We start from the raw sequence: 26,377 nt of genomic DNA on the forward strand, positions 1-26,377 counted from the left end.
ATAAAATTTAAGACGGAGAATCGTTATTGTCTTTACCGGAGAAAAATACCAAAGAACACGCTTTCTTTCACGCGCTTGGAAACACTACAGCCAAAATGGGAGCCACCTAGAAAAACTACCATTTCTGGGTCATCAAAAACCAGCCTGAAACTTTTTCTAAAGACTGTTGACATCTAGTGGAAGCCCTAGGAACTGCAATCTGGGAGTACTTGGCCTTATAATTAAAGTAATAGCCATTGAAAAAATATGAACATTTTTGGGGGGTATGGTTTGTCCTCAGGGTTTTGCGTGCCATATCAGTTCTGTTATAGCGACAGACATTATTTTAACAGTTTTAGAAACTTTAGAGTGTTTTCTATTCAGATCTACCAATTATATGCATGTCCTAGCTTCTGGGCCTGAGTAAAAGGCAGTTTACTTTGGGCATGCTTTTCATCCGGATGTCAAAATACTGCCCCCTACCTCAGAGAGGTTAATCATAATTTAACCAATCGTAAACAGGACTTGTGTATCTGCCTTATCTGCTCTCACCCTGCCTCCGCCCTGTCCTCACCCTGCAGTGCAGTCTGGTTCCTCGCTATTTCCCCTGCCCTTAGTTCTGAGTAGATTTGAGTTCTAATTTAGAACAGAGGGGCTCTGTTCATTCTGGAACGCTGGTGCTTGGGATTTTGGGAATGGGTTAGTTCAGAGGCTCACCACTTTCCCCTCACCTTGCAGACTCAGAGCACATGCCCTGTTACCAGTCCAGAGAGCAGCACATAATGATACTTCCATCCATTAACTTCTAATGCAATAAAGTGCTAACATTTCCACCGTGCCCTACAGCGTAATAGCGTGCCGTTAGTTAGCGTGCCGTTACGTAAATGTATGTGCTATGATAATTACATGTATTTCGGAGCATGATCCAGAATGCACGCAAAGGTAAACTGCGTCTCTTCTCTTTCAAAGATAAGAGAGTGAATTATCGTTTTTCTGTTTATCTGTAGAAAGCATCCTCTGGCCACAATTTTGTGTAACAACAGAAAGTTGTAAAGGACGTCACAATGCTTGCTTAGCGAGTACCACTTCCTCCCGTTTCGGCCCATACCTGGCACAAACTCGGAACCTGTGCCTTGCTAGCACGTGAACACCCTGCTGAAGCGTCTTACCAGTCGGCGCAGGGCAAAAAGCTAGCTATTCACTGGCGCAATTGGGGACACCTCAAGCTGAGGAATAAGTTTCACACATCCCTCATGAGGCATGAATATATAGTAGTAAATTAGCTGTGGTATCCCAGGAGGTCTGCCCCGGGGGATGGTAATAGATGGGAGGTACGTGAGGCGATGTTGGCTCTCTCTGCTGGGAATACGGGAGCTGGGCACCACGACACGGACAGTGGAGGTAATTAGAGGAAAGTGCCAACCAGCCGTGGAGGCTAAATAAAAGGAGCACCGTGGCACACCGCGAGGGAGATTGGGGGAGAGACCAACATCAAGCCAGAGTAGAGAAGAAGGACTGAGCCAAACCTAAGTGATTTTGTTTGTTATGTTTATTTTCTGTCTTAGTAAAGTTGTTTTTGCAGACTTAAACCTCCCTGTCTCTGTGTTAATCTTGAGACGCTCAATCCCAACACCCCACGGTATAATTTTATCAAGTCAAGCCTGTATAATTTTATCAAGTCAATCAATCAAATGTATTTATAAATCCTTTTTCACATTAGCTGTTATCACAAAGTGCTTATACAGAAACTGTAACGGTTGTCGTTGATGGAAGAAGGAGTAGACCAAAACGCAGCGTGGTAAGTGTTCATGTTGTAAATTTAATCAAAACTGAACACTAAACAAAATAGCAACGAGGAATAACGAGAACGAAACAGTTCTGTCAGGTGATACACACAAAACAGAAAACAACTACCCACAACTCAAGGGCGAAACCAGGCTGCCTAAGTATGGTTCTCAATCAGAGACAACGATTGACAGCTGCCTCTGATTGGGAACCATACCAGGCCAAATACATAGATATACAAACATAGAACAAAACATAGAATGCCCACCCCAACTCACACCCTGACAAACCTAAAATAGAGACATAAAAAAAGGAACTATGGTCAGGACGTGACAGAAACCCAGCCTAAAACCCCAAAGTCAATTTGTCTCTTTAAAGCAGAAGTTGTTTTTAGACCTTATCACGGCCACTCTACTTTGCTCTCTGGCCGATTCTGACAGACCAGCATTGCAATGCTGTGGTCATGAACAGGACACCACAGGCTTAGGCAAGCAGTAGCCAAGCTACCATATGATAGTCAGAGAGGGATGGCATGTTAGGTTTAAGCCTCTGCATGCATAGAGTACATAAATAAACAGATAGCTAGTTGAGTGAAGACAATAAACCTGCCTAGAATGGATGTCTCAGGAATAGCACCTCATCAAAAAGCAGACGCCATTTGATTTAACATGACCTTCACACGTATGACATACCCCAACGTGCCTGCACAAAAACAACATGAACACATTTACATCCACATGCCGCCCTAACACGGTTCGACCAATTTATAAAGGGATATGAAGAGGCTGGCTGATAAATAAGGAGGCACCTGCTGGAAGTCGGAGGGAGCGATCGTGTTTCTCAGTGATGGCTCCAGCACTAGGACAGCAACATACTGTGGTATTGTAGGCTAGGTGGAATGCACTTGGCGGACAGTCAGCAGCGGTCCTATTAAAACAAGTGGCCTTGACCAGACAGGGAGGATGGGATACGTGAGTCACTCTACAGGGGACAAGTGCAGAACACAATCCACATGTAAGGACTCCATCGTCAGCTGGACTGCTCTGAGTATCTCAGAGAGCATCGTGCAAATTAGACATATCATTATTAGTGTTAGTGTAGAGGGCTGGGACTAATGTGTGTGTCTGTGAGTTATTATGTGGACTGCAGTGCATATAATGTGACAGTTGGGGTCGATTCCAATTCATTTCAGAAAATGAATGCAATTTAATACATCGCTTGAAAATACCCATGGTAAAAACATTGGCAATTTTCCATTTAAAGTTGTATTTTTTTACTACTTCCTGACTTGGCTGGGCCTGGAATGGCATTGAGTGAATGACTCTGGAGAATTACTCGATAACCAGTGATTTATCAAAATCACCAGCATGTGATTTCACAGTTCTTCATTTGTTCTTTGGGACTTGCACTTAGTTTGCTACTGGTGTGGCAGCCAGCTATATATATTATAACCAACCCTGTACTTCCCTAACCCTGTACTTGAATTTAGATTATTTTTCAAGCATCCTGTATTATGATATTGAGATGTGATGGTGGCTCTGCCTTGGGAAGGCCTTGCCATGCAAACCGGATATTTTCTCCATTGACTTCCTATTGGAAAGTGACATTCTAATTCATATCACATCATTACCATGTTGAGGTAAAACAACACAACAAATCAGTAATGGTGTTTGTATTGATATCTAGTTGTACTGATACCAAACAGGTATCAAATCTGACATATTGCATTTTCTTTACTTTGTAGGACTGGGGAGGGACAGAGAAGAGAGAGAAAGAGGAAGAGGGAGCAGCAGCCTTCGTCTGACAGCGTGACCATTGGATGAGCCTCGTTCATGCGTCTCCCTGTGTGCAACTCCAACATTACTATGAACTGTGAGCAGGACTTTGGAGACGGGGGCCTGGGTGTGACCCTCACCCTCCGACTGCTCATGCACGGAAAGGTACGTATGAGGTGACGGTTTAAGTGAATGGGAATATCTGGGAATATATAAGAATAGTTGTTGGAAGAACTGTAGCCATACAGGAATTATCTAAGAGATTAGTTAAAGTATTAGGATTTAATTACAGTATGTAATATGATTTTCCTATTGACTCGTGTCCCTGCTCTGCTTAGTCTGTAGACCTTAAATAATACAAATGAGAGATTTGTTTAAGATATTTATGTTGATTTAGCACATAAAGAGGTCGATATGGTATGTTTAAAGGAGTCTGTGTTTAAATATTTCAATAAATCTTGTATATCTTTAATTTATGAATTTTGTATTTTCTTCTTCTGGGCTTTTCAGGAGGTTGGCAGTATCATTGGCAAGGTGAGAAGGCTTATCTTTTTCTTCTATAGTTTATGTTATTTATAACTATTTTCTGAAGAGATACAGTATTCAGAAGGGCTTTTTGATCCTTGAGATATGCTGTTATCACAAAGGGATGCCTATTTTCAGATCAATGAAGACTATTTCTAGAGTTGTATTAATATTGTACTATAAATTGCACTATGGGAATTATCCTGTATTAAAAATAGACACTTGAAACCATTTTGTAAGTATTCATAAGCCAATCTATGTGGATTGATTTTCCCAATCAGTCAATATCTTTCCATTCTATTGTAGAAGCAAAACAAACATAAGGCCTCCTGACACACTTTGCTAACTGTATTTCCCAGTTGCAAATGTAATTGCTTTAAACCAACCCACGTAAAACCTTCTCCATTCCCTAATGCAGTATGGTAATCCATCAAAGAGAAACATTAGTGCATTGACTGCAAACCTCCGGTTGAAACGGAGCTCCAAAAGGCATATTACTGTCAGACCCTTGTGATCAGTTTAGTGTCTTCTAGGAGGGCGTGTAGGGTGCTCTCTACCCCTTCGGTGGCTCCCACTAGCCCTGCAGCCTTGAAATAGAGCACAGGCTAAGAGAAAGAGAAAGCCAGAGGAGAGGGATAAAGAAATATGGGGGAAGAGAGAGTGAAGGAACGAGGGGGAAACCGACACAGAGGGGATGAGAGATTGAGAAAAAGAGGGGACGAGAAAGAGAGAGGGAGAGAGAAAAGAGAGAGAAAAAAGGGATTAATAGATATGGAGAAGAAGTGGGAAGGTGAGAAATGCTGTGTGTGGCGGTAATCAGGCTCTCCATCCACGTGTGTTAATAACTCCATTCTCCCTCCTCATCTCTATCTCTCGGCTAGGCTTCAGCCCAACATCCTCTACAGTATCCCAAATGACACACCAGCATTCTATTTAGTATGAAATAACAGTGTGGCTGAGTACACAAAATAGTATGGGTGCGTTTGTATTAGAAAATATCCGGTTGTCAATATCATGGGTGTAGTTGGTAGAATTGTTTAGAAGCAGGAAGAGAGAATGATGGGCTGAGGCCAATATAAAAGTGACAGATGGAGTGGCAATCTAAAGCTGGCAGAGGAGGTATGACAGAGGTGTGACTTCATTTTACTCCTGAGCCTGGGTGGAGTGACTGACTGGCTGGCTGGCTAGCTGACCGCTGGCCACACAGAAAGGATCTCACAAGGACAGGACAGACGTTAGTCGATAATAGAAGAGTAGATATAGATGTGAACACAAAGGGGCCGTTTTTACTGTATTTACTATATTTTATACATTTAGGATGTGATGAGAATACTGTATGTCAGTGGCTTTGTGCTAAACGTCTCAGACTGAAAAAGGACTCTACTTTTCTATTCCATGACAGCTTAGGTTACTTTTCAATGGAGGGGAAATAGAGTCAACATGAAGAAAGGTATCCGTTTAATAGGGATTGGAAGTGCAGGCAGATTTCCAGCTGCAAGTTGAGGACACACTGAGAGGCCAGTACTTTTTAATAAACAAACCACACACCGTTGTCTTTCATCTTCCTCTTTCCCAGAAAGGAGAGACGGTGAAAAGAATACGGGAGGAGGTATGTTACCAGCTTCCTATCTATCAACACTGTCCATCATATGTGTACGAGTGCTCGACATTACCATAATGCATCCAGAGTAACGCCTGTCATTGATTGATTAAATAAATGTATATCATCTAGCTCCAAAGCTATCAATATCACATCTGGTATCTGCGTCAATATGCTTTATTTATCTGAAATCTTTATGTTCCAGTTATTGTGTAGTACAGAAGTGTACCATCACAAAAAAAAGGTTATCGTTCAAGGCAAAACATAATCAAACGGGAGATAGTGTCTAATATTGTTTGCGATGCGTGGTGTAGAGTTCCATTAATATTAAACCCAAAAACCCTCTGTGGATGTTTGAGATGGTTGACTGGGGATACAGAACAGCCTCATAGTCTGACCTGCCCATTGGCCACTCTTCTCTTTCAATAAATCTCTCCCTTTTTCACACTCTCTCCTTCCATATCTTCTTCTCCATTTTTGTGGTGGCAGGTGGCCGAAGGGTTAGAGCGTTGGGCCAGTAACCGAAAGGTTGCTCGATCAAATCCGAGAGCTGCCAAGGAACAAATTTGTCATTCTGCCCCTGAACAAGGCACTTAACCCACTGTTCCCCAGTAGGCTGTCATTGTAAATAAGAATTTGTTCTTAACTGACTTGCCTAGTTAAAAAAAAAAAAAATCTGCCTCAGTGTCAAGCTCTCTTTCTCCCTGTCTCTTTTTTATTCTAGGTCTCTCTTTCCCTCTCTCCCATTTTCAGTCCAGTTTTTTTTAAATCTCTGCCTACCCCTCTCTCTCCCTTTATTTCTCTCTCTTATTTCTCCCTCATAAACCTCAAGGGTGCAGTTGATCCGATGGCACTTGATTAATTCTGTACAAAAAGTAATTAGATTGCCATTGTGTTGGTTCAAATTACTCTGACTCCTGATGCAAAGCTATTCTATTTTACTTTATGAAGCAGAATGATAAACATAGGCAGTTAGACTGAGGGAGCATATAGCCCTATACAGCCACTGGATTTGTCTGCCAGTGAACCAGTCATCCATGCTAGTCGTCTGTCCACCCAGTCCGTCAGTCAGACAAACAGGCCTTTAATTAGTTCCCCCTATGTGAGGCTCTTTGGCTTCCTCCCCAGGCCCTCTCTGTCTCCACATTGTCAGAATGACTCAGTGGGATAACTGTAATAAACATCATAGAGGTTAAAGTACCATCATACCTCTACTACACGCGTGTCCACTCTCCATTCCCCGGGGCTCTGGAGATAAATGAAATGACATTGGATGGAGGGATCAGAGTACCAGCCTGGGGTTAAATGACAGCGAGGTCAATTCCCTGTATGATGATCCAGCTATTTATTGTTAGTTATCTGTAGGACAGGGTGTATTTACTGGTCTGGAGTTTGCTAAATTTGACCTTTTATTTTTGTCCTTCATCCATATGACTCTTTTCCCCTTACCCATATCACTTCCATTTACTTTACTTCCTTACTCATGCTAATCCCATTCTGTCCTCCTTACCTTGCATGTGGCCCTCACCCTATTCTCTCCATCCACCCAACATGTGCTCTGCTCTCATCCTTTTCCCTCTTCTAATAGAAAGTCAATAAAGTGGGACCCTGGTTCTTGGTCTGTCTCCCTACAGAGCAGTGCACGAGTCAACATTTCAGAGGGATCATGTCCAGAGAGGATCATCACCATCACCGGCTCTACAGACTGTGTCTTCAGGGCATTCACCATGATCACATACAAACTGGAAGAGGTAAGACAACACAATTACTGTTTCCCTAAGATACAGTGCCTTGCGAAAGTATTCGGCCCCCTTGAACTTTGCAACCTTTTGCCACATTTCAGGCTTCAAACATAAAGATATAAAACTGTATTTTTTTTGTGAAGAATCAACAACAAGTGGGACACAATCATGAAGTGGAACAACATTTATTGGATATTTCAAACTTTTTTAACAAATCAAAAACTGAAACATTGGGCGTGCAAAATTATTCAGCCCCTTTACTTTCAGTGCAGCAAACTCTCTCCAGAAGTTCAGTGAGGATCTCTGAATGATCCAATGTTGACCTAAATGACTAATGATGATAAATCAAGTCTCCGTATAAATGCACCTGCACTGTGATAGTCTCAGAGGTCCGTCAAAAGCGCAGAGAGCATCATGAAGAACAAGGAACACACCAGGCAGGTCCGAGATACTGTTGTGAAGAAGTTTAAAGCCGGATTTGGATACAAAAAGATTTCCCAAGCTTTAAACATCCCAAGGAGCACTGTGCAAGCGATAATATTGAAATGGAAGGAGTATCAGACCACTGCAAATCTACCAAGACCTGGCCGTCCCTCTAAACTTTCAGCTCATACAAGGAGAAGACTGATCAGAGATCACTCTGGATGAACTGCAGAGATCTACAGCTGAGGTGGGAGACTCTGTCCATAGGACAACAATCAGTTGTATATTGCACAAATCTGGCCTTTATGGAAGAGTGGCAAGAAGAAAGCCATTTCTTAAAGATATCCATAAAAAGTGTTGTTTAAAGTTTGCCACAAGCCACCTGGGAGACACACCAAACATGTGGAAGAAGGTGCTCTGGTCAGATGAAACCAAAATTGAACTTTTTAGCAACAATGCAAAACTTTATGTTTGGCGTAAAAGCAACACAGCTCATCACCCTGAACACACCATGCCCACTGTCAAACATGGTGGTGGCAGCATCATGGTTTGGGCCTGCTTTTCTTCAGCAGGGACAGGGAAGATGGTTAAAATTGATGGGAAGATGGATGGAGCTAAATACAGGACCATTCTGGAAGAAAACCTGATGGAGTCTGCAAAAGACCTGAGACTGGGACGGAGATTTGTCTTCCAACAAGACAATGATTCAAAACATAAAGCAAAATCTACAATGGAATGGTTCAAAAATAAACATATCCAGGTGTTAGAATGGCCAAGTCAAAGTCCAGACCTGAATCCAATCGAGAATCTGTGGAAAGAACTGAAAACTGCTGTTCACAAATGCTCTCCATCCAACCTCACTGAGCTCGAGCTGTTTTGCAAGGAGGAATGGGAAAAAATGTCAGTCTCTCGATGTGCAAAACTGATAGAGACATACCCCAAGCGACTTACAGCTGTAATCGCAGCAAAAGGTGGCGCTACAAAGTATTAACTTAAGGGGGCTGAATAATTTTGCACGCCCAATTTTTCAGTTTTTGATATGTTAAAATTTTGAAATATCCAATAAATGTTGTTCCACTTCATGATTGTGTCCCACTTGTTGTTGATTCTTCACAAAAAAATACAGTTTTATATCTTTATGTTTGAAGCCTGAAATGTGGCAAAAGGTCGCAAAGTTCAAGGGGGCCGAATACTTTTGCAAGGCACTGTATGTTCTTAAGCGGGGCAAAGCTGCCCCTCGGCTTCAATTGATTTGATTTACAGTACCAGTCAAAAGTTTGGACACACCTACTCAACTCAAGGGTTTTTCTTTATTTTGAATATTTTCTACATTGCAGAATAACAGTAAAGACATCAAAACTATGAAACAGTACATATGGAATAATGTAGTAACCCAAAAAATGTTAAACTAATCAGAATATATTTGAGATTCTTCAAAGTAGCCACCCTTTGCCTTAATGCAGCTTTGCACACTCTTGGCATTCTCTTAACCAGTTTCATGAGGCAGTCACCTGGAATGTATTTCAATTAACAGGTGTGCCCTGTTAAAAGTTAATTTGTAGAATGGTTTTCAAGGTAGAGGTGGTATATAGAAGATAGCCCTATTTGGTAAAATACCAAGTCCATATTATGGCAAGAACAGCTCAAATAAGCAACGAGAAATGACAGTCCATCATTACTTTAAGATATGAAGGTCAGTCAATCCGGAAAATTTCAAGAACTTTGAAAGTTTCTTCAAGTGCAGTCGCAAAAAACATCAATCTTAATGAGAAAACTGGCTCTCATGAGGACTGCCACAGGACAGGAAGACCCAGAGTTACCTCTGCTGCAGAGTATAAGTTCATTAGAGTTAACTGCTCCTCAGATTGCAGCCCAAATAAATGCTTCACTGAGTTCAAGCAAAAAGACACATCTCAAAATCAACTGTTCAGAGCAGACTGCGTGAATCAGGTGTTCATGGTCGAATTGCTGCAAAGAAAACATTTTTAACGGACACCAATAAGAAGGAGAGACTTGCTTGGGCCAAGAAACACGAGCAATGGACATTAGACCGGTGGAAATCTGACCTTTGGTCTGATGAGTCCAAATTTGAGATTTTTGATTCTAACCGCCGTGTCTTTGTGAGACGCAGATAAGGTGAATGGATGATCTCCGTATGTGTGGTTCCCACCGTGAAACATGGAGAAGGAGGTATGATGTTGTGGGAGTGCTTTGCTGGTGACACTGTCAGTGATTTATTTTACATTCAAGGCACACTTAAACCTCTATCCCCCTACTTTTTTAAATTTCCGCCTGAAGACATACCCAAATCTAAGTGCCTGTAGCTCAGGCCCAGAACCAAAGATGTGCATTTTCTTGGTTTCATTTGAAAGAAAACACTCTGAAGTTTGTGAAAATGTGAATTGAATGTAGGAGAATATAACACAATAGATCTGGTTTCGATAATACAATGGAAAAAAACATATGTTTTTTTTCTTTTTCTTGTTGTATCATCATCTTTTAAATGAACAAGACAAAACAAACATTCAGATCAGATGATGGGGACAATTTCAGTGAAAAACAGAAGAGGGCAACAGAGTACTTGTGCAAAGTTTCAGAATGATAACTTCCAAAATGAGTGTTCCTACATGACATTTATCATGAAGTCACCCAGGTGTCCCACACAAGTAACCCAAATGTACCCAAGTGGCCAAATTGGTGAAGTTATACATTTTGAATGGAATAACAAAAATATATACAAAATACCAAAATAGTATTATAACACAACCCCCCAGAAAATGGAGAAAAAACATGGGGGAAAAAATATACATTTACAAAATAACACTTTCAATATTTGGAAGACCCTCAGTCCTCTACGCAATATTGTGCTGCTGATGCCAGGTGCCATAGCAGTCTCTTTCTGCTGTAAAGCAGAGGGTCACCAAGCATGTGGCGCAGGTGATGGGGGACTTCATTTTGCAAAGAACACAGCGACGCCTCCATGCTGTGCCCTTTTGGCCCTGAGGCATATCCATGCCTGCAGAAATAAATTTGGGCAGATGAACACCACTTGTGGCAGGAGCAGAAGGGACAGAGGTAGAGGGGCCAGAACATGGTGCAGTGATGCTGTGGTGCTGTAGCCAGCAAGCTCCTTGATGAGCAGCTCTCTGAAGGCTAGCTGTGAGATGGGGGGCTTTCCACAGCTCTTAGCCATTTCCTTGTGTAGGATGAATGCATTCACCACAGCAATGTCGATGAAATGATAGAAGAAGGTTTTGTACCATTTCATCGTCTTATGGAGAACATTGTAATAGCCTATCAGCGCATCTGACAGGTCCACACCTCCCATGCCCTTATTGTAGTCCTTTATTGCAATTGGAATGGGGACATTTTTTTGCGGTCCATGCCCGAGTAGCGCTGAGACAACAGGTGTCCGGCTGGATGAACCAGCTTCAGTGGGGGATGGACACCTTGGCACTGGGGGCTCCCATTCGGAGTCAGTGTCACTGTGAAAGAAAATGTTCAGTTAGAATAGTTTCACATATGAGCCCTGTATCAACAGGCATAATAAACAGATATCTAGAGAGTACAGGGAACATAAGGTTGACTATATTATTATAGACCTGCTAGATCTACTGTCTCATTTATATTATGACATTTAAGCTAGATCTACTGTCTCTATTATATTATGACAGACCAGCTGTATCTACTGTCTCCATTTCACTTTGGCCATTGTTATGGGCCTGCCCTCCCCTCAACAGCCTCAAATAGGCTACAGTGCCTTGCGAAAGTATTCGGCCCCCTTGAACTTTGCGACCTTTTGCCACATTTCAGGTTTCAAACATAAAGATATAAAACTGTATTTTTTTGTGAAGAATCAACAACAAACAAGTGGGACACAATCATGAAGTGGAACGACATTTATTGGATATCTCAAACTTTTTTAACAAATCAAAAACTGAAAAATTGGGCGTGCAAAATTATTCAGCCCCCTTAAGTTAATACTTTGTAGCGCCACCCTTTGCTGCGATTACAGCTGTAAGTCGCTTGGGGTATGTCTCTATCAGTTTTGCACATCGAGAGACTGAAATTTTTTCCCATTCCTCCTTGCAAAACAGCTCAAGCTCAGTGAGGTTGGATGGAGAGCATTTGTGAACAGCAGTTTTCAGTTCTTTCCACAGATTCTCGATTGGATTCAGGTCTGGACTTTGACTTGGCCATTCTAACACCTGGATATGTTTATTTTTGAACCATTCCATTGTAGATTTTGCTTTATGTTTTGGATCATTGTCTTGTTGGAAGACAAATCTCCGTCCCAGTCTCAGGTCTTTTGCAGACTACATCAGGTTTTTCTTCCAGAATGGTCCTGTATTTGGCTCCATCCATCTTCCCATCAATTTTAACCATCTTCCCTGTCCCTGCTGAAGAAAAGCAGGCCCAAACCATGATGCTGCCACCACCATGTTTGACAGTGGGGATGGTGTGTTCAGCTGTGTTGCTTTCACGCCAAACATAACGTTTTGCATTGTTGCCAAAAAGTTCAATTTTTGGTTTCATGTGACCAAGGCACCTTCTTCCACATGTTTGGTGTGTCTCCCAGGTGGCTTGTGGCAAACTTTAAACAACACTTTTTATGGATATCTTTAAGAAATGGCTTTCTTCTTGCCACTCTTCCATAAAGGCCAGATTTGTGCAATATACAACTGATTGTTGTCCTATGGACAGAGTCTCCCACCTCAGCTGTAGATCTCTGCAGTTCATCCAGAGTGATCATGGGCCTCTTGGCTGCATCTCTGATCAGTCTTCTCCTTGTATGAGCTGAAAGTTTAGAGGGACGGCCAGGTCTTGGTAGATTTGCAGTGGTCTGATACTCCTTCCATTTCAATATTATCGCTTGCACAGTGCTCCTTGGGATGTTTAAAGCTTGGGAAATCTTTTTGTATCCAAATCCGGCTTTAAACTTCTTCACAACAGTATCTCGGACCTGCCTGCTGTGTTCCTTGTTCTTCATGATGCTCTCTGCGCTTTTGACGGACCTCTGAGACTATCACAGTGCAGGTGCATTTATACGGAGACTTGATTACACACAGGTGGATTGTGTTTATCATCATTAGTCATTTAGGTCAACATTGGATCATTCAGAGATCCTCACTGAACTTCTGGAGAGAGTTTGCTGCACTGAAAGTAAAGGGGCTGAATAATTTTGCACGCCCAATTTTTCAGTTTTTGATTTGTTAAAAAGTTTGAAATATCCAATAAATGTCGTTCCACTTCATGATTGTGTCCCACTTGTTGTTGATTCTTCACAAAAAAATACAGTTTTATATCTTTATGTTTGAAGCCTGAAATGTGGCAAAAGGTCGCAAAGTTCAAGGGGGCCGAATACTTTCGCAAGGCACTGTATTTCATGTGAGGGTGGGGTGGGGTGGAGCGGCAGACACGCATCTTGGCCATGCTCCCTCTAATCCACAATATGTATATATACACACACAAACATAGGCAATGGGTCATACACATACATACAAACATAGGCTATGGGTCATACACATATATACAAACATACCCCCACCCACAATGTATAGCCAATGTGTACTTTACACATTTCATTACATTTTTATACATTGCTACTAAACATTTTTTAAATCACAAATAATATTTTTGACTATTAATTTCAAACAACGGCATTAGCATGAGAAGAATTTACCAATCCAAAACGATGTTCTCTCCGTTCCAAAAATATTCCTCCATTTGGGAATCAAAGCTATGCTAGCTAAATGAATCGTCCTCCAACAATCTCTGTCTCACTTTCCCGATCAATTTCTTCTAAAATTGTGTGTACATCTGTATATCTAGACTTAGATTTAGCTTTCCCTGACTTATTTGCCATACTGATTAATATATAAACAGCTGAAGATGCGCTTTACCAAAATATTGCTGTGTGTAACATGCCAGGCTCTTTCCAGGATGAATCTTCAATGGTGAATGACCCTCTTTACGCCGGAGTTTACTACATGGGTTGGTCTTCCAACACATAAACATTACATATTGCTGTTTACCTCAGCTCATTGGCTATCTACCCAGCTAGATTTCAAGACGATCAGTGGTCATTGGGTTAAAATACAGTCAATCAACGAAACAGAGGTCATGTCATTGGTGCACAATGATGTCATTACTTGTTGTCTTTAAATCGGTTTCTTTCAGTCAATACATCCCGTGAAATGACCCATCAAGTTTGGTTGTGTTACAAACAAACCAGTTGATTGCAATGAAACCAAACATGACTGGATAAAGTCACTTTAGTGTGTGTATTTACATCTAATGTGTCGTCGAATATGGAATGAGACACAATTTATCAATCAAAAGACCATTCATTGTGCAACAATGAGCATTGGGATTGCAAACAGAGGAAGATCGTCAAAGGTAAACAATTTATTTTATTGCAATTTGTGATTTTGTTACGCCTGTGCTGGTTGAAATATTTTTTTTTATGGGGCTCTGTCCTCAGATAATCGCATTGTATTCTTTCTCAGTAAATCATTTTTTAAAATCTGACAATGCAGTTGGATTAGCAAGATTCTAGGCTTTTGACCCATGTGAGACACTTGTATTTTCATGAATGTTTAATATGACTATTTATGTAGCGATCACCGTATGTTGTCGAATTTAATCACGCTAACGGGTTCGGTGCATTCTGCAGTGATACTCCATTCCATCTGGTTTGTGCTTAGTTTGTGCTTAGTGGGACTATCATTTGTTTTTCAACAGGACAATGACCCAACATACCTCCAGGCTGTGTAAGGGCTATTTGACCAAGAAGGAAAGTGATGGAGTGCTGCATCAGATGACCTGGCTTCCACAATCACCCGACCTCAGCCCAATTGAGATGGTTTGGGATGAGTTGGACCGCAGAGTGAAGGAAAAGCAGCCAACAAGTGCTCAGCATATGTGGGAACTCCTTCAAGACTGTTGGAAAAGGATTCCAGGTGAAGCTGGTTGAGAGAATGCCAAGAGTGTGCAAAGCTGTCATCAAGGCAAAGAGTGGCTACTTTGAAGAATCTAAAATCTAAAATATATTTAGATTTATTTAACACTTCTTTGGTTACTGCATGATTCCATATGTTATTTCATAGCTTTGATGTCTTATTAATATTATTCTACAATGTAGAATATATTCCAAATTAAAAAAAAAACTTGAATGAGCAAGGTTTCCTCCCAGGTTGGCTTCTACTGCTGATTATTTTGACACTGGATACCAGTTAGACGTTTGCTGCTCTTGGTGCACGAGCCTTTTAGTTTCTCATTATAATACTGCAGTGTGAAGTGTAACTAGCACTGGAGCTTTTATGCAGCATAGTAACTTATTCAAAAGAGCTTCACATTGGAACAGCTCAGACAACAGGAGAGGAACAGACAAGTGTCTCCATGACTTTTATAGACAGTATATTGCATTGAGGGAGAACATGCATCAGTGCTCCAGGTCCATTGATGAAAGAACAGATGATAATGTGTTAACATGCTAATTAATTAAACAGATGAGGTTTGTGTTTAAAACCTTCATGTTTATATTTATCCATCAGCAAACTAATTGACATGGTAGATTCAGGAACATTTCGGTTGGTCTACCTGCAGTTACTCCCCGCATAGTCGGGCCAACGGTGCCTTAACAAATGCTGGCTGGGAGCGCGCGGAACTGCATTCATTAAAAATGTTAAGCTCTCACCTCTTTCCAACCCTACTGTCAGCCGGAACTCCCGAGTTGTCATGGCAACCTGTTGGCTGACCTACAGCGGCATGTCTCTCACCATGCCTGAGTGTTATGTGTCTGACATCTTTAATTAAAGGATCAAAAGAAGAAAAAACAACATCTCAACTCTTTTTGGCCAATGGGTAAAGAAGTTATAATGTTCTCTACTCTCTACTCTCATCGTTGACTTGATCATGATGATATAATCATTAAGGCGGTCAATTAAATACATTTTATCCAGTCATTATATGAGCACAAGGAAAGAGATAGGCCGAACTTGAGTCTGGGCAGGACGGCTCTCTAATCACAAAGGACCACAGTTCAGCTCCTAAGAAAGGAAATAGAGCATTTATTTGCAGCAGGTTAGTCATTCTCCATTGATGTCTTATTGTCCTAACCACAGCATACACGGGGGATTAAGCTCAGTGCCTCTTTGTGTGACTGCAGCTTCTTGTAACCCCCGGACTTATTTCCACCAATTTGCTTTTGAAATGTCGCTCACTGAGTATGGAAGGATCAGGCCGTTCACAGTTGTTATAATAGGATGCATATTTTTAGATCAAATATGGGAGATGATGCCCAGAGCTCTAATGAGACAACAACACACCAGCATTGCGGCCTTATCCATCCACCTCACGTAATATAGATACTGAGAGAAAAGTGTCAGAGCCGCATTAGATAGATACATGGGTTTTAAATTGAAAAGTAGGCCCACGAGAACTGTTGGAGAAATACATGTATTTCTTCTCAAATCCCCGCGAGGGCACCTCTGTAAAGTACGTGAAATTAATATTATTATTGCACACCGACTTGCTAATGCATTCTGTTTGAAATACATGTGGTGAGAGAGAGAGAGAGAGAGAGAGAAAGAGAGAGATTAAAAAGCAAATTCATATTGAAATACCTTTTAAAATTTGGCTAAAACTAATTGAATATGTCATTGAACCAACTGCACCGTATGGCAGCGAGGTGTGGGGTCCACTTGCAAAACAAGATTTCATCAAATGGGACAAACACCCCATTGAAACCCTGCATGCAGAGTTCTGTAAGATTCTCCTACATGTCCAGGAAAACGACAAACAATGCATGCAGGGCAGAATTAGGCCAATCTCCACTAATAATAAAAACTCAAAAAAGAACAATTAAGTTTTGGAAACATCTAAAATACAGTGACCCCTCTCATATCATTACCAAGCCCTGCAATGCCAAGAGCTGAGCAAAGAAAATAGTTCCCTCATCCAGCTGGTCCTGGGGCAGAGTTCTGAAGCCTCAGGACCAGAACATCCAATCAATCAGGATAAACCAAATTACAACACAGTCAAAACAAAACTATATTGCTTATAGGGAAGCACAAGCACAAACACAAAGCAAAATGCAGTGCTATCTGGCCCTAAATCGACAGTACACTGTGGCTAAATATTTGACCATGGTTACTGATAAAAACCTTTAAAAAATCTTGACAAAGTACAGGCTCAGTGAGCACAGCCTTGCCATTGAGAAGGGTAGACACAGGAAAACCTGGCTCCCTGTAGACGAAAGGCTGTGCAACCACTGCACAACAGCAGAACCTGAGACAGAGCTGCATTTCCTGACAAAATGTCAAAAATATAAAACAATTAGAGAGTGTCATTTCCCCAAATTTGAAACCCTTTTTCAGCGATGAGAGTAGGCTACCCGTCCTGTTGGGGGAGGACTCGGAGAGCTGTGGGTTGGCAGCGCACTACATTGCTGCCTGCCTTAAGTTGAGGGACAGTGTCTGACAGACCAATCAACCTGCACATGTACTCTACTGTATGCTTATTGTTGAATGTATGGTTAATGTTGTTACTGTTGTTACTGTTGACCATTTTGATTCTCATTTTGATTTTTGATTTTGTAAATATCCAAAATAAGCTTTTGCAATATGTACATTGTTATGTCATGCCAATAAAGCAAATGTAATTTAATTGAGAGAGAGAGAGAGAGAGAGAGAGAATTACCACACTTGAAGGAGAGGCTATTTACTACCTGGTCAGATGAGGGAAAATAGGAAATGGCGATGACTGAGGCCACGGCTACCTTTACAGGGCCACTTAAGGGCCCTGTATTATTATCATTATCATTATCATTTCCCTATCATTTCCTCCTCTTTCTCTCCCTCTCCCCAGGACCTCACCACACTGGTGGCCAACGGCACCATCAGCAACAAGCCCCCAGTGACCCTACGACTGGTCATCCCAGCCAGCCAGTGTGGCTCCCTCATTGGCAAGGGAGGGGCAAAGATCAAGGAGATCAGAGAGGTGATAGACTAATACAGAACAGCTGCAGAAGTAGGATCTTCATTTGAGCCAGTTTGCTGCAGCAGGAAAATAATCCTGCAACAACAGGAAATGTGAATTATTATGTGGATTATAATTAATGGACATTTTTGTGTGTGCTTTTACCTTTTCTTTAAGGGAAGATTAAGTCTGAAATGTCAGTGGAAATTTCACACTTCAGAAGCCTTTTTTAAACTTCAAATACACTTCAAGTAAAACATTTCCTGCATTGCAACAGGGCGATCAAGGCAAGAAACAAGACCCTTAACAGTGAGAAAAAGGCAGCCATTTCACTTGACTGTAGATTGGGGAGTTAGCTAGTTCCTTCCCTGATCAGCCCTCGAGGCCACTATATGCCAGTCTGTTTCATGTCTGGTTTGTGTTTATTTCAAGGGCACCAAGCTTCTATAGCAATCTTACACGATATCCTGTGGTCAGGATGCATTATGCCCTCTGATTGTTCTCATAGAGTTGCTCTGTTATTTGATTTTACTGCAAGCTGACTTTCTTTGCAGATCACTACAATTTGTATGCAGGTCTTTGCATCCATCCATCCATGACCACCCAATGTTTAGTGCTAAGCTTTCATATTTATTAGGTCAACAAACCACAGAGGTGGACCCATGTCAGTGTGATTATTAGAATGCCATGTCTTTCTAAATCGGTGTAATCCTTTCTTTAAACTGCTATCATTGACAGAGCACGCGAGCACAGATACAGGTGGCAGGAGATTTGCTGCCCAACTCTACTGAGCGAGGGGTGACGATATTGGGGAGTCAGGACTCGGTAATCCAGTGTGTCAAGCTCATCTGCACTGTAATCCTGGAGGTAGGGTGACATTTATCTCCTTCTCCCTTTCCTATCCCCCTCACACACATCCATAACCAAGAGTGGAATTCAATCAAACCCACACTCCACTGCCACCGGAGTAACAATAACAATGGTTCTGTATTTTCGTAGCACAAGAGCAATGTTATATTTCTCCTGCCTTGGTATTATCCATAGTGTTGATTTGATTGAATTACTGCCCTACCAAGAATACAATTAGGAGGGGACAATAGAATTGTATTTGCTGTTATACTAACCTGAGCCTTAGGGAAATGTGGTATCCTTCCTGAAGAGCCAGCTATAGTTGACGTCTCCTAGGCTTAGTAGACATTAGTCAGGTTCCTCTGGTTTTGACCTTGTTGGATCCTGAGAGAAGATGAAAGAACCCTGGCTCAAAAAAACAAACTGACCTGCAGCAAAGTGTGTTTTCCTTCAAACAACCGCTCTCTTAAGAAACAGGAGTGGTGGAAAGGGAAGAAACAACGCAAAGGATTATTTCCCTCCAATGCGTTCATGCCGTCCTTTTTGTTTTTGCATTGCAGTTGGACCGGACTGCCTAATTGCTAGTTTGATCCAGTTTTCCAGGGCTTTCTTCAAAGGCTTGCAACTTTCATTTGGATTCTCTTCCAACGGGGCCTTCAGGATTTAAATTATGCAAAGTTATACAAAGAATCGGCTTTGACTGCTCCCACAGAAAAGATGCTACACATTTCCGGAAAACCCTGCATCCTTATGATAAATTATACAACTTCCGGTCTGTTGTTTTAACAATGTTTTTGTTTACTTTTTTAATTGGCGAGTTCATGAGTTCTCTCTGAAGGGGAGTTTTGTCTGTCTGTCTGTCTGTCTGTACAGTGCACGCACCCGTTTGAAATATCCAAAGGAATGTTGAACAACTTGAGCCAAAGGCTGAGATTACAAACTCAAGAACAATCCAATCAGCCCTAAAGAGCTGCCGTTTCAATGGTTGAACTGTCACAGTAAATGAATGACTAATGTCACCAGAAGAAAAACAAAGGAACAAATATCATGTAACTGTCATTAGCAGTTTACAGTTTTTCTCAGTCGCTTTGGTGCATTTTTCACATCATCCCTAACATGTGCAAAATAATAAGTGCATTTCTCAGAACTATTTGTACAAACTGCAATATACAATAGATATGTTTCTAAAGCTAGTCAGTCACTAAAAATCCTTAGTACATCTCTCAAAAGTAAATATTCATGCCAATGATCATGTCAGTATCATCAGAATGATAAGTCATTGAGTCATTGTTCACGAACAAGGTCGTGGAAATGTTTAGGCATGTTGTCAATGTAACTGTGTACTTTGACAGTATTACCCGATGTAAACTTAGGCTACAGTTTGGATGACAGTTACTGTATTGAAAATGCACAAGGCTGCACTTCTATGGCATATATCAATTTCAACAGTACTATTTACATACTACTGTATGTGGGTTATTGATTGAAAGAGACTGGACAACCCAACCCACAACTAAATTAGAAAGAAACACAGGAAACCACCCCTAAGGCACAACTTTGCCCGCAGCAGTGTTGTGCTGTCTCTACACATCCAGACGTTCCTGTCTGTCGGCCCACATATTCTCATCCACATCACACCGGATATTTTCCCTTCCAATGCAACGTGGAAAAAATATTTTGGAATGCCTTATCCATCCTCTGCAGGCGTCTACTGTGATGTCCTCACATGCTGCATCCATTGCAGCCAGCAGTGTCATCTGTGTGTGTGGCTGACGATCGTACACCTTCCACCTCCATGCTGAAAATAACTCCTCAATTGGATTAAGGAATGGTGAATAAGGTGGGAAGAATTCTATGAGCATCCTCGGGTGGGTCACAAACCATTGCCTTATGATGTTTGATCGATGGAAACTCACATTATCACAAATGACCACATACTTTGGCAAATAATCTCTAAACAGACGCCTCTCATCATCAGGGATGAGAGCCCTGTAGAGAGTCTCTAAAAAGTTGCGTAGATGCTGGGTGTTGTATGGCCCTATAAGGGGGATATGGGTTAGGACACCATGCTCCGAAATAGCAGCAGACATGGTGATATTTCCTCCCCGTTGGCCTGGCAAATCCTCAGTAGCTCTGCTATATTCTGACCCCGCCTTCTGCATTTGGTCAGGTTGAAGCCAGCCTCATCCACGTATACAAAGTTGTGAGAGGGTTCACTTGATTCCAACTCCATTATACACTATATCCCAGAACACACAGTTGAATTTGTTTTGGTAAGGAAGAGTGACATAAAATGTACATATATTGCATGTTCCTTACACAGCAATGGAAATGTGTGCAGTTTATGCTTCCTGTACTATGTATCACTATAAAATGTTGCTGTAAAGTAGTTACATAGATATATGTTTTACCTGTACATACTGGTAACGTAGCTCCTTAACTCTGTCCTCATTCCTTTGGAATGGTACACGGTACAGCTGTTTCGTACTCATCTGGTTTCTATGCAGCACCCTGTCGATGGTTGAGATGCTAACCGTACAAATGTTTTCAAAGATATCGTTGTCTTCTATAATGGTCCTTTGTATTTCCCTGAGTCTCATGGCATTGTTTGCTCGGACCATGGTGCAAATAGCCTCCTCCTGTTGAGGTGTGAAAAGGCGTCCTCTGCCACCGGTTTTAGGTAATCTTGCAGTCCTATGTGGGGAAAAATGCAGTGATGCATCGCACACTTTCACAAAGACAAAAACTATGCGAACACACATTTTACTGTAAAACATACAGGTGGGTGCATGTAAGGTGCAGTATGTATCTGTATAGAGTATATTTCTGTATGCTGTGAAATACAAGTGGACTACTGTAATATGAAGCATTGTAGGAAGTATACAGTATACTGCTTATATACAGTAACAGTGCACTGTACATTGGTGGACATACCTGTTCTCTCTTCGAAACGTTTGAACTATTGAGGACACGGTTGATCTCCCAATATTCGGCTGCACCCTTTGACCCGCCTCAGCCATTGTAAGGCCACGATTGACAACATGTTCTACAATAGTGGCCCTTATGTCATCAGATATGCGCCTATGTCCTCTTCTGCCTCTTCCTCTGTTTTGCCTTCCACAACGCATCCTTGCTCCTCTTCTTCCTCCTCTTGGCTGTTGACCCTGTTCGTTTCCTGGTCCATCCATTATTGGAAAATTGCAACTCTGTGTTGTTGTCTGTCTATATATGCTTGCCAATTGATTCTTCATGAGATGCACCTTTGAGCAATTCAGACAACTGGTTGATTGTTGGTTGAACTAACACTTTACATTTGTTCATGAGTGAGGGTCAATTTCACCTGCACGATTCATCAATTCAGGTTTTTGTACAAAAGGTCTAATAGAAATGTGTAAAACTATGCTTGACAGTTTATGACAAATACTTCAACAATTTTGCATGTAATGGCTTATGCAAGGAACTAATGCCTAGATGTTTTGAGGGGTAAGACTATTCAACAGAGAACCATCTACTATATTTTGATCAACATGACATGAGCAATTGATAATGTGGAAAAAAGCTGACACTTGTACACTATCAATTGCAATTTGTTCAAAGGAACAAGAAATTGCTTTAATGATGTGCACAAGTGACTAGATGATTTGGAATTTGTACAAGATGTATCAAGAATTGCACTTTTGATCTAAGAAATGCTCCAAAGCGACTGAGAAAAACTGTAATACACCATTAATTGTCCTTGTGTTTTATGTGCTTAATAGTTCAATGCCATTTGTTCAATTTCTTTCCCTCCTACACAACATAAGTGCCACAATAGCCAGACTTAAAATTAAACATCCTTCATACATGGTTTGACTTGCCTCTGTCATATTTATTTTGGTGATAAAGGTGTTTCGATATCTCACAACACCAGACCCCTTGACCTATGTTTGACTCCCCAGTCTCCCCCGAAGGGTGCTACCATTCCCTACCGGCCCAGCCCCTCCCCAGGAGCCCTCCTCATCTCTGGCAACCAAGTGAGAAAGCCACAAACCCATTTACACCCTTTATAGACGTATCATGTGAACTATAGGCCAGTGTACTTATTGAGGGACTTCAGAGCACTATTCTATGTAAGATCCTTAGTTATGGTACATGATGCACCTCAATGCCACCCCATGACTCAACCCATGAAGATATGAGGTAGTTTTGCTACTTGGGGGTTGTACTGTATGTACAGTATGTGTGTGTGTGGGGGGGGGGGGGGGGGGGGGGGTGAGATTGTGGGTGGGGGTGATGTTAGGATGCATGGAGTGAAACATTTTAGACACTCAGTCTAGAGACCTTTAGCGTTCGGCTCGACTGCGATGGATCCTGGCTTCTATGCCTGCCTGCGCTGGTGATCCAAAACCTGTTACAGCATATGAGCTGTCTGAGCATTACTCTCAAATATTTGATGTGGTGTTGTGTTGAGATAGTGCTCATAATAACATATCAAATTAAAGTGCAGGGTGAATCTATGGTCAGAGGAAGATGAAGCACTTTAATGAATCCAGAGCAGTGATAAGGAGTGTTTGTGTAATTTGTCAGAGAATGAACAGGAATGGGAAAACACATGGCTGGATGGTGACTCATACCATAAGCCAGTTAGGTGAGAAAGTTTGACATGGACCACTCGGGACCTATTTGATCTAAGGAAGGAAGAAAACATTAATATATGTTATTTTAAATTTCAGTGGAACCAAAGGGGTGTTCAGTGATACATTTCAGTTGGAAAATGAATGTAGTCAGTGGGAATTTCCCATATTTGTATGGTATATGATGTTGAAAGTGCTCTAGGAGGACACTTTAAAAGGCTAGTTCTTGTTGATTAATTACATGATTTTAGCTTATCCTAGATAAACTGAGTTTACAGTATGTAATTAATGAGCTAACTAACATTATCTGGTCAAATAAAGGTAAAGAATAGTAATAATGTGTGTTCCCTGTGTGTGTTTAGGTGTTTGAGGCATCAGACTTTTCCCCCCACCCTCTGTACTCTCTCTCCCAGGGTGGTCTTGACCTGCATCAGGTGAGTGTCAGATGATCTGATGTCACCAACACCTTTAATGGTGAATAGTTTTCATTTTCATACCTCAAAAGTGGTCTTAAAGGGCAATTTCATTATCTCCATCACAATACCAGTGTATATGTGGAAATGGTGCATTTCTACGTTTTGTAGATAAAAATATAAAGTTAAAAAGTTACAGTTTTTCTTAATTTTAGTCCTGTTCTGTGATGTCACAGAAGCCTTGTTTAGGATCTTTCTTTATAACTACAGACGACACATACAGTGCCTTCAGAAAGTATTCATACCCCTTGACTTATTCCACAGCCTGAATTCAAAATGGATTCAATATATTTTTTTCTCTTGCCCATCTACACACAATACCCCATAAGGACAAAGTGAAAACATGTTTTTAGATTTTTTTGCAGATGTATTGAAAATGTAATACAGAAATAGTTAATTTACATGAATATTTAGACCTCTGAGTCAATACTTTGTATAAGCACATTTGTGACTCGTTTCATGAAACTAGGCGTATGTTGCAGGTCACCACATCACAGGAGAGGCATTTGAACGTAAACTTTTTTATATAAAAAATGTTGTTTATTGGCCTTCTGGAAATTGTAAACTTTCATGTGCCTTAATAACAGACTTGTATGCCATCTGTAAATATTAATAAAATTGTTAAAATTACAAGCCTAGTTGGTTTAGCCACAGAAAAAGTTGTCAACCTTCCCGCTAGCCATGATTGGCTGAGATAATGAGTGGGCTGGGTATGCCGAGAGATGAATTCAGATTGGTCTGCCAAATAGCAATCTTCTGTCTATTTGGGCTGGTCAGTATGCGTAGGTAATCCTGTCTAAAGCGGCTTTAAAAAAACATGTATCACGTAGTAGAACTGCTCTCCACTTTCTGGAGGACCGAGTTTTGAAATCAGCGGAATTAGAGTATGATAGCTAAGGAGACAGAGAAAACACCTGTGTGCGGATTGCATCTTCAAACTAAGGGCAACCATGGCATCCGCGACACGGAGAAGAATCCGCCCATGATTTACACGGGTAAATTACATTTTTGTGGCTGCTTTGTGTGATGTATTGTTGTCTCTACCTTCTTGCACTTTGTGCTGTTGTCTGTGTCCAATAATGTTTGTACCAGGTTTTGTGCTTCTACCATGTTGTGTTGCTACCATGTTGTTGTTATGTTGTGTTTCTACCATGCTGTGTTGCTACCATGTGTTGCTGCCTTGCACTATTGTTGTCTTAGCTCTCTCTTTATGTAGCGTTGTCTCTCTTGTCGTGAAGTGTGATTTGTCCTATATTTATATATATATATATATTATATATATATATATATATATATATATATATATATATATATATATATATATATATAATATATATATATATATATATATATATATATATATATTTTATCCCAGCCTGTCACACCCTGACCATAGAGAGCCATTTATTCTCTATGTTGGTTAGGTCGGGGTGTGACTAGGGTGGGTAATCTAGGTTATGTTATTTCTATGTTGGCCTGGTATGGTTCCCAATCAGAGACAGCTGTTTGTCGTTGTCTCTGATTGGGGATCATGTTTAGGCAGCCATTTCCCCACTGTGAGTTGTGGGATCTTGTTTATATGTAGTTGCCTGTGAGCACTCCATAGCTTCACGTATCGTTTGCCTTTTATTGTTTTGTGCGTTTCACGTCAATAAATATGTGGAACCCATATCACGCTGCGCTTTGGTTTGAATGTTCTTACGACGATCGTGACATAGCCCCCATCCCCGCAGGAGGCCTTTTTCCTTTTGGTAGGCTGTTATTGTAAATAAGAATGTGTTCTTACCTGACTTGCCTAGTTAAATAAAGTTTTTTTTATATATAAAAAATAAATTGCAACATAAATTGCATGTTTCTAGTTTTGACAGAAAGTCTTTTTTATTTTAAGGTCAATTGTACTGTTAGCTAACTAGCTACGCTAGCTGTATGATCGTATTATTCCTTTCTCAGAGCCATTTGCTTTGCTTGTTATAGCCTAAATTTAGCTAGCTAACATTGATCCTGGTTAGTTAGCTACCTGCAGATTCATGCAGGGTAGTAACGTCATGAGTTGGTATTATGGTTCATTGTTAACCTAGCTGGCTTAGCTACATGTCTTAACAAAAGACTCCACTATGCCAGTAACCATTTCAATAGAATGTCATTGCGACAGCTGTTGATATTCATAGCTGGTAAATTCACTCTGGCTATCTACTCAGATTCCAGAGCACTCTTGTCTGCGTGTGCCAGAGCACAGAATAAATTACGAATTTACGAACGCTCAACACTCATTGAATATGGCCGGTGTCAGTGTAAATTGTTTCCAGCAGCACAGTTGTGGTCACCAGCGCTCTGGATAACATAACAACCTAACCAGCTCTGCTAGGGTGAGTAAAATGGTCAGTGAGCTGTACTCTCATTTGTGTCTGGAAGAAGCTAGCCAACGTTAGCCAGTTAGCTTCGGTGCTTGCCTGTTGTTGTTAGGACAGAATGCTCGGATTAACCCATAAAGAGATGGGTGGGGTTAAAGCTTAAGAGCGTGTGAACGATGAGGTTACAAGTTCATCAACTTTCAAAGTAGAATTACTTTCCCATTGTTCCTCAAATCCTGTGTATGATATACCATGTTGTATCTCTGTCTCTGCTTTTATGC

General features: G+C 41.1%; 1 protein-coding gene across 5 annotated transcripts in view; it reads left to right on the plus strand.

Annotated features, from left to right (window-relative positions):
* The window catches only part of LOC110531947 (poly(rC)-binding protein 4), a 62,601-nt gene that overhangs the window by 19,702 nt on the left and 16,522 nt on the right, over nt 1–26,377 (plus strand). For 2 of the 5 annotated variants that reach the window (XM_036987832.1, XM_036987833.1), the window contains exons 2-9: nt 3,509–3,704; nt 4,050–4,073; nt 5,641–5,673; nt 7,299–7,415; nt 17,700–17,831; nt 18,549–18,677; nt 22,598–22,672; nt 23,635–23,706. In XM_036987832.1, the coding sequence (XP_036843727.1) occupies nt 3,597–3,704; nt 4,050–4,073; nt 5,641–5,673; nt 7,299–7,415; nt 17,700–17,831; nt 18,549–18,677; nt 22,598–22,672; nt 23,635–23,706 (690 nt within the window). In that variant the 5' untranslated portion in view covers nt 3,509–3,596. The remainder of the gene's footprint in view (nt 1–3,508; nt 3,705–4,049; nt 4,074–5,640; nt 5,674–7,298; nt 7,416–17,699; nt 17,832–18,548; nt 18,678–22,597; nt 22,673–23,634; nt 23,707–26,377) is intronic. The other 3 variants (XM_021615483.2, XM_021615485.2, XM_036987834.1) reach the window with 2 other exon arrangements.

Source organism: Oncorhynchus mykiss, chromosome 9, assembly GCF_013265735.2.
Source record: "Oncorhynchus mykiss isolate Arlee chromosome 9, USDA_OmykA_1.1, whole genome shotgun sequence".
NCBI lineage: Eukaryota > Metazoa > Chordata > Actinopteri > Salmoniformes > Salmonidae > Oncorhynchus > Oncorhynchus mykiss.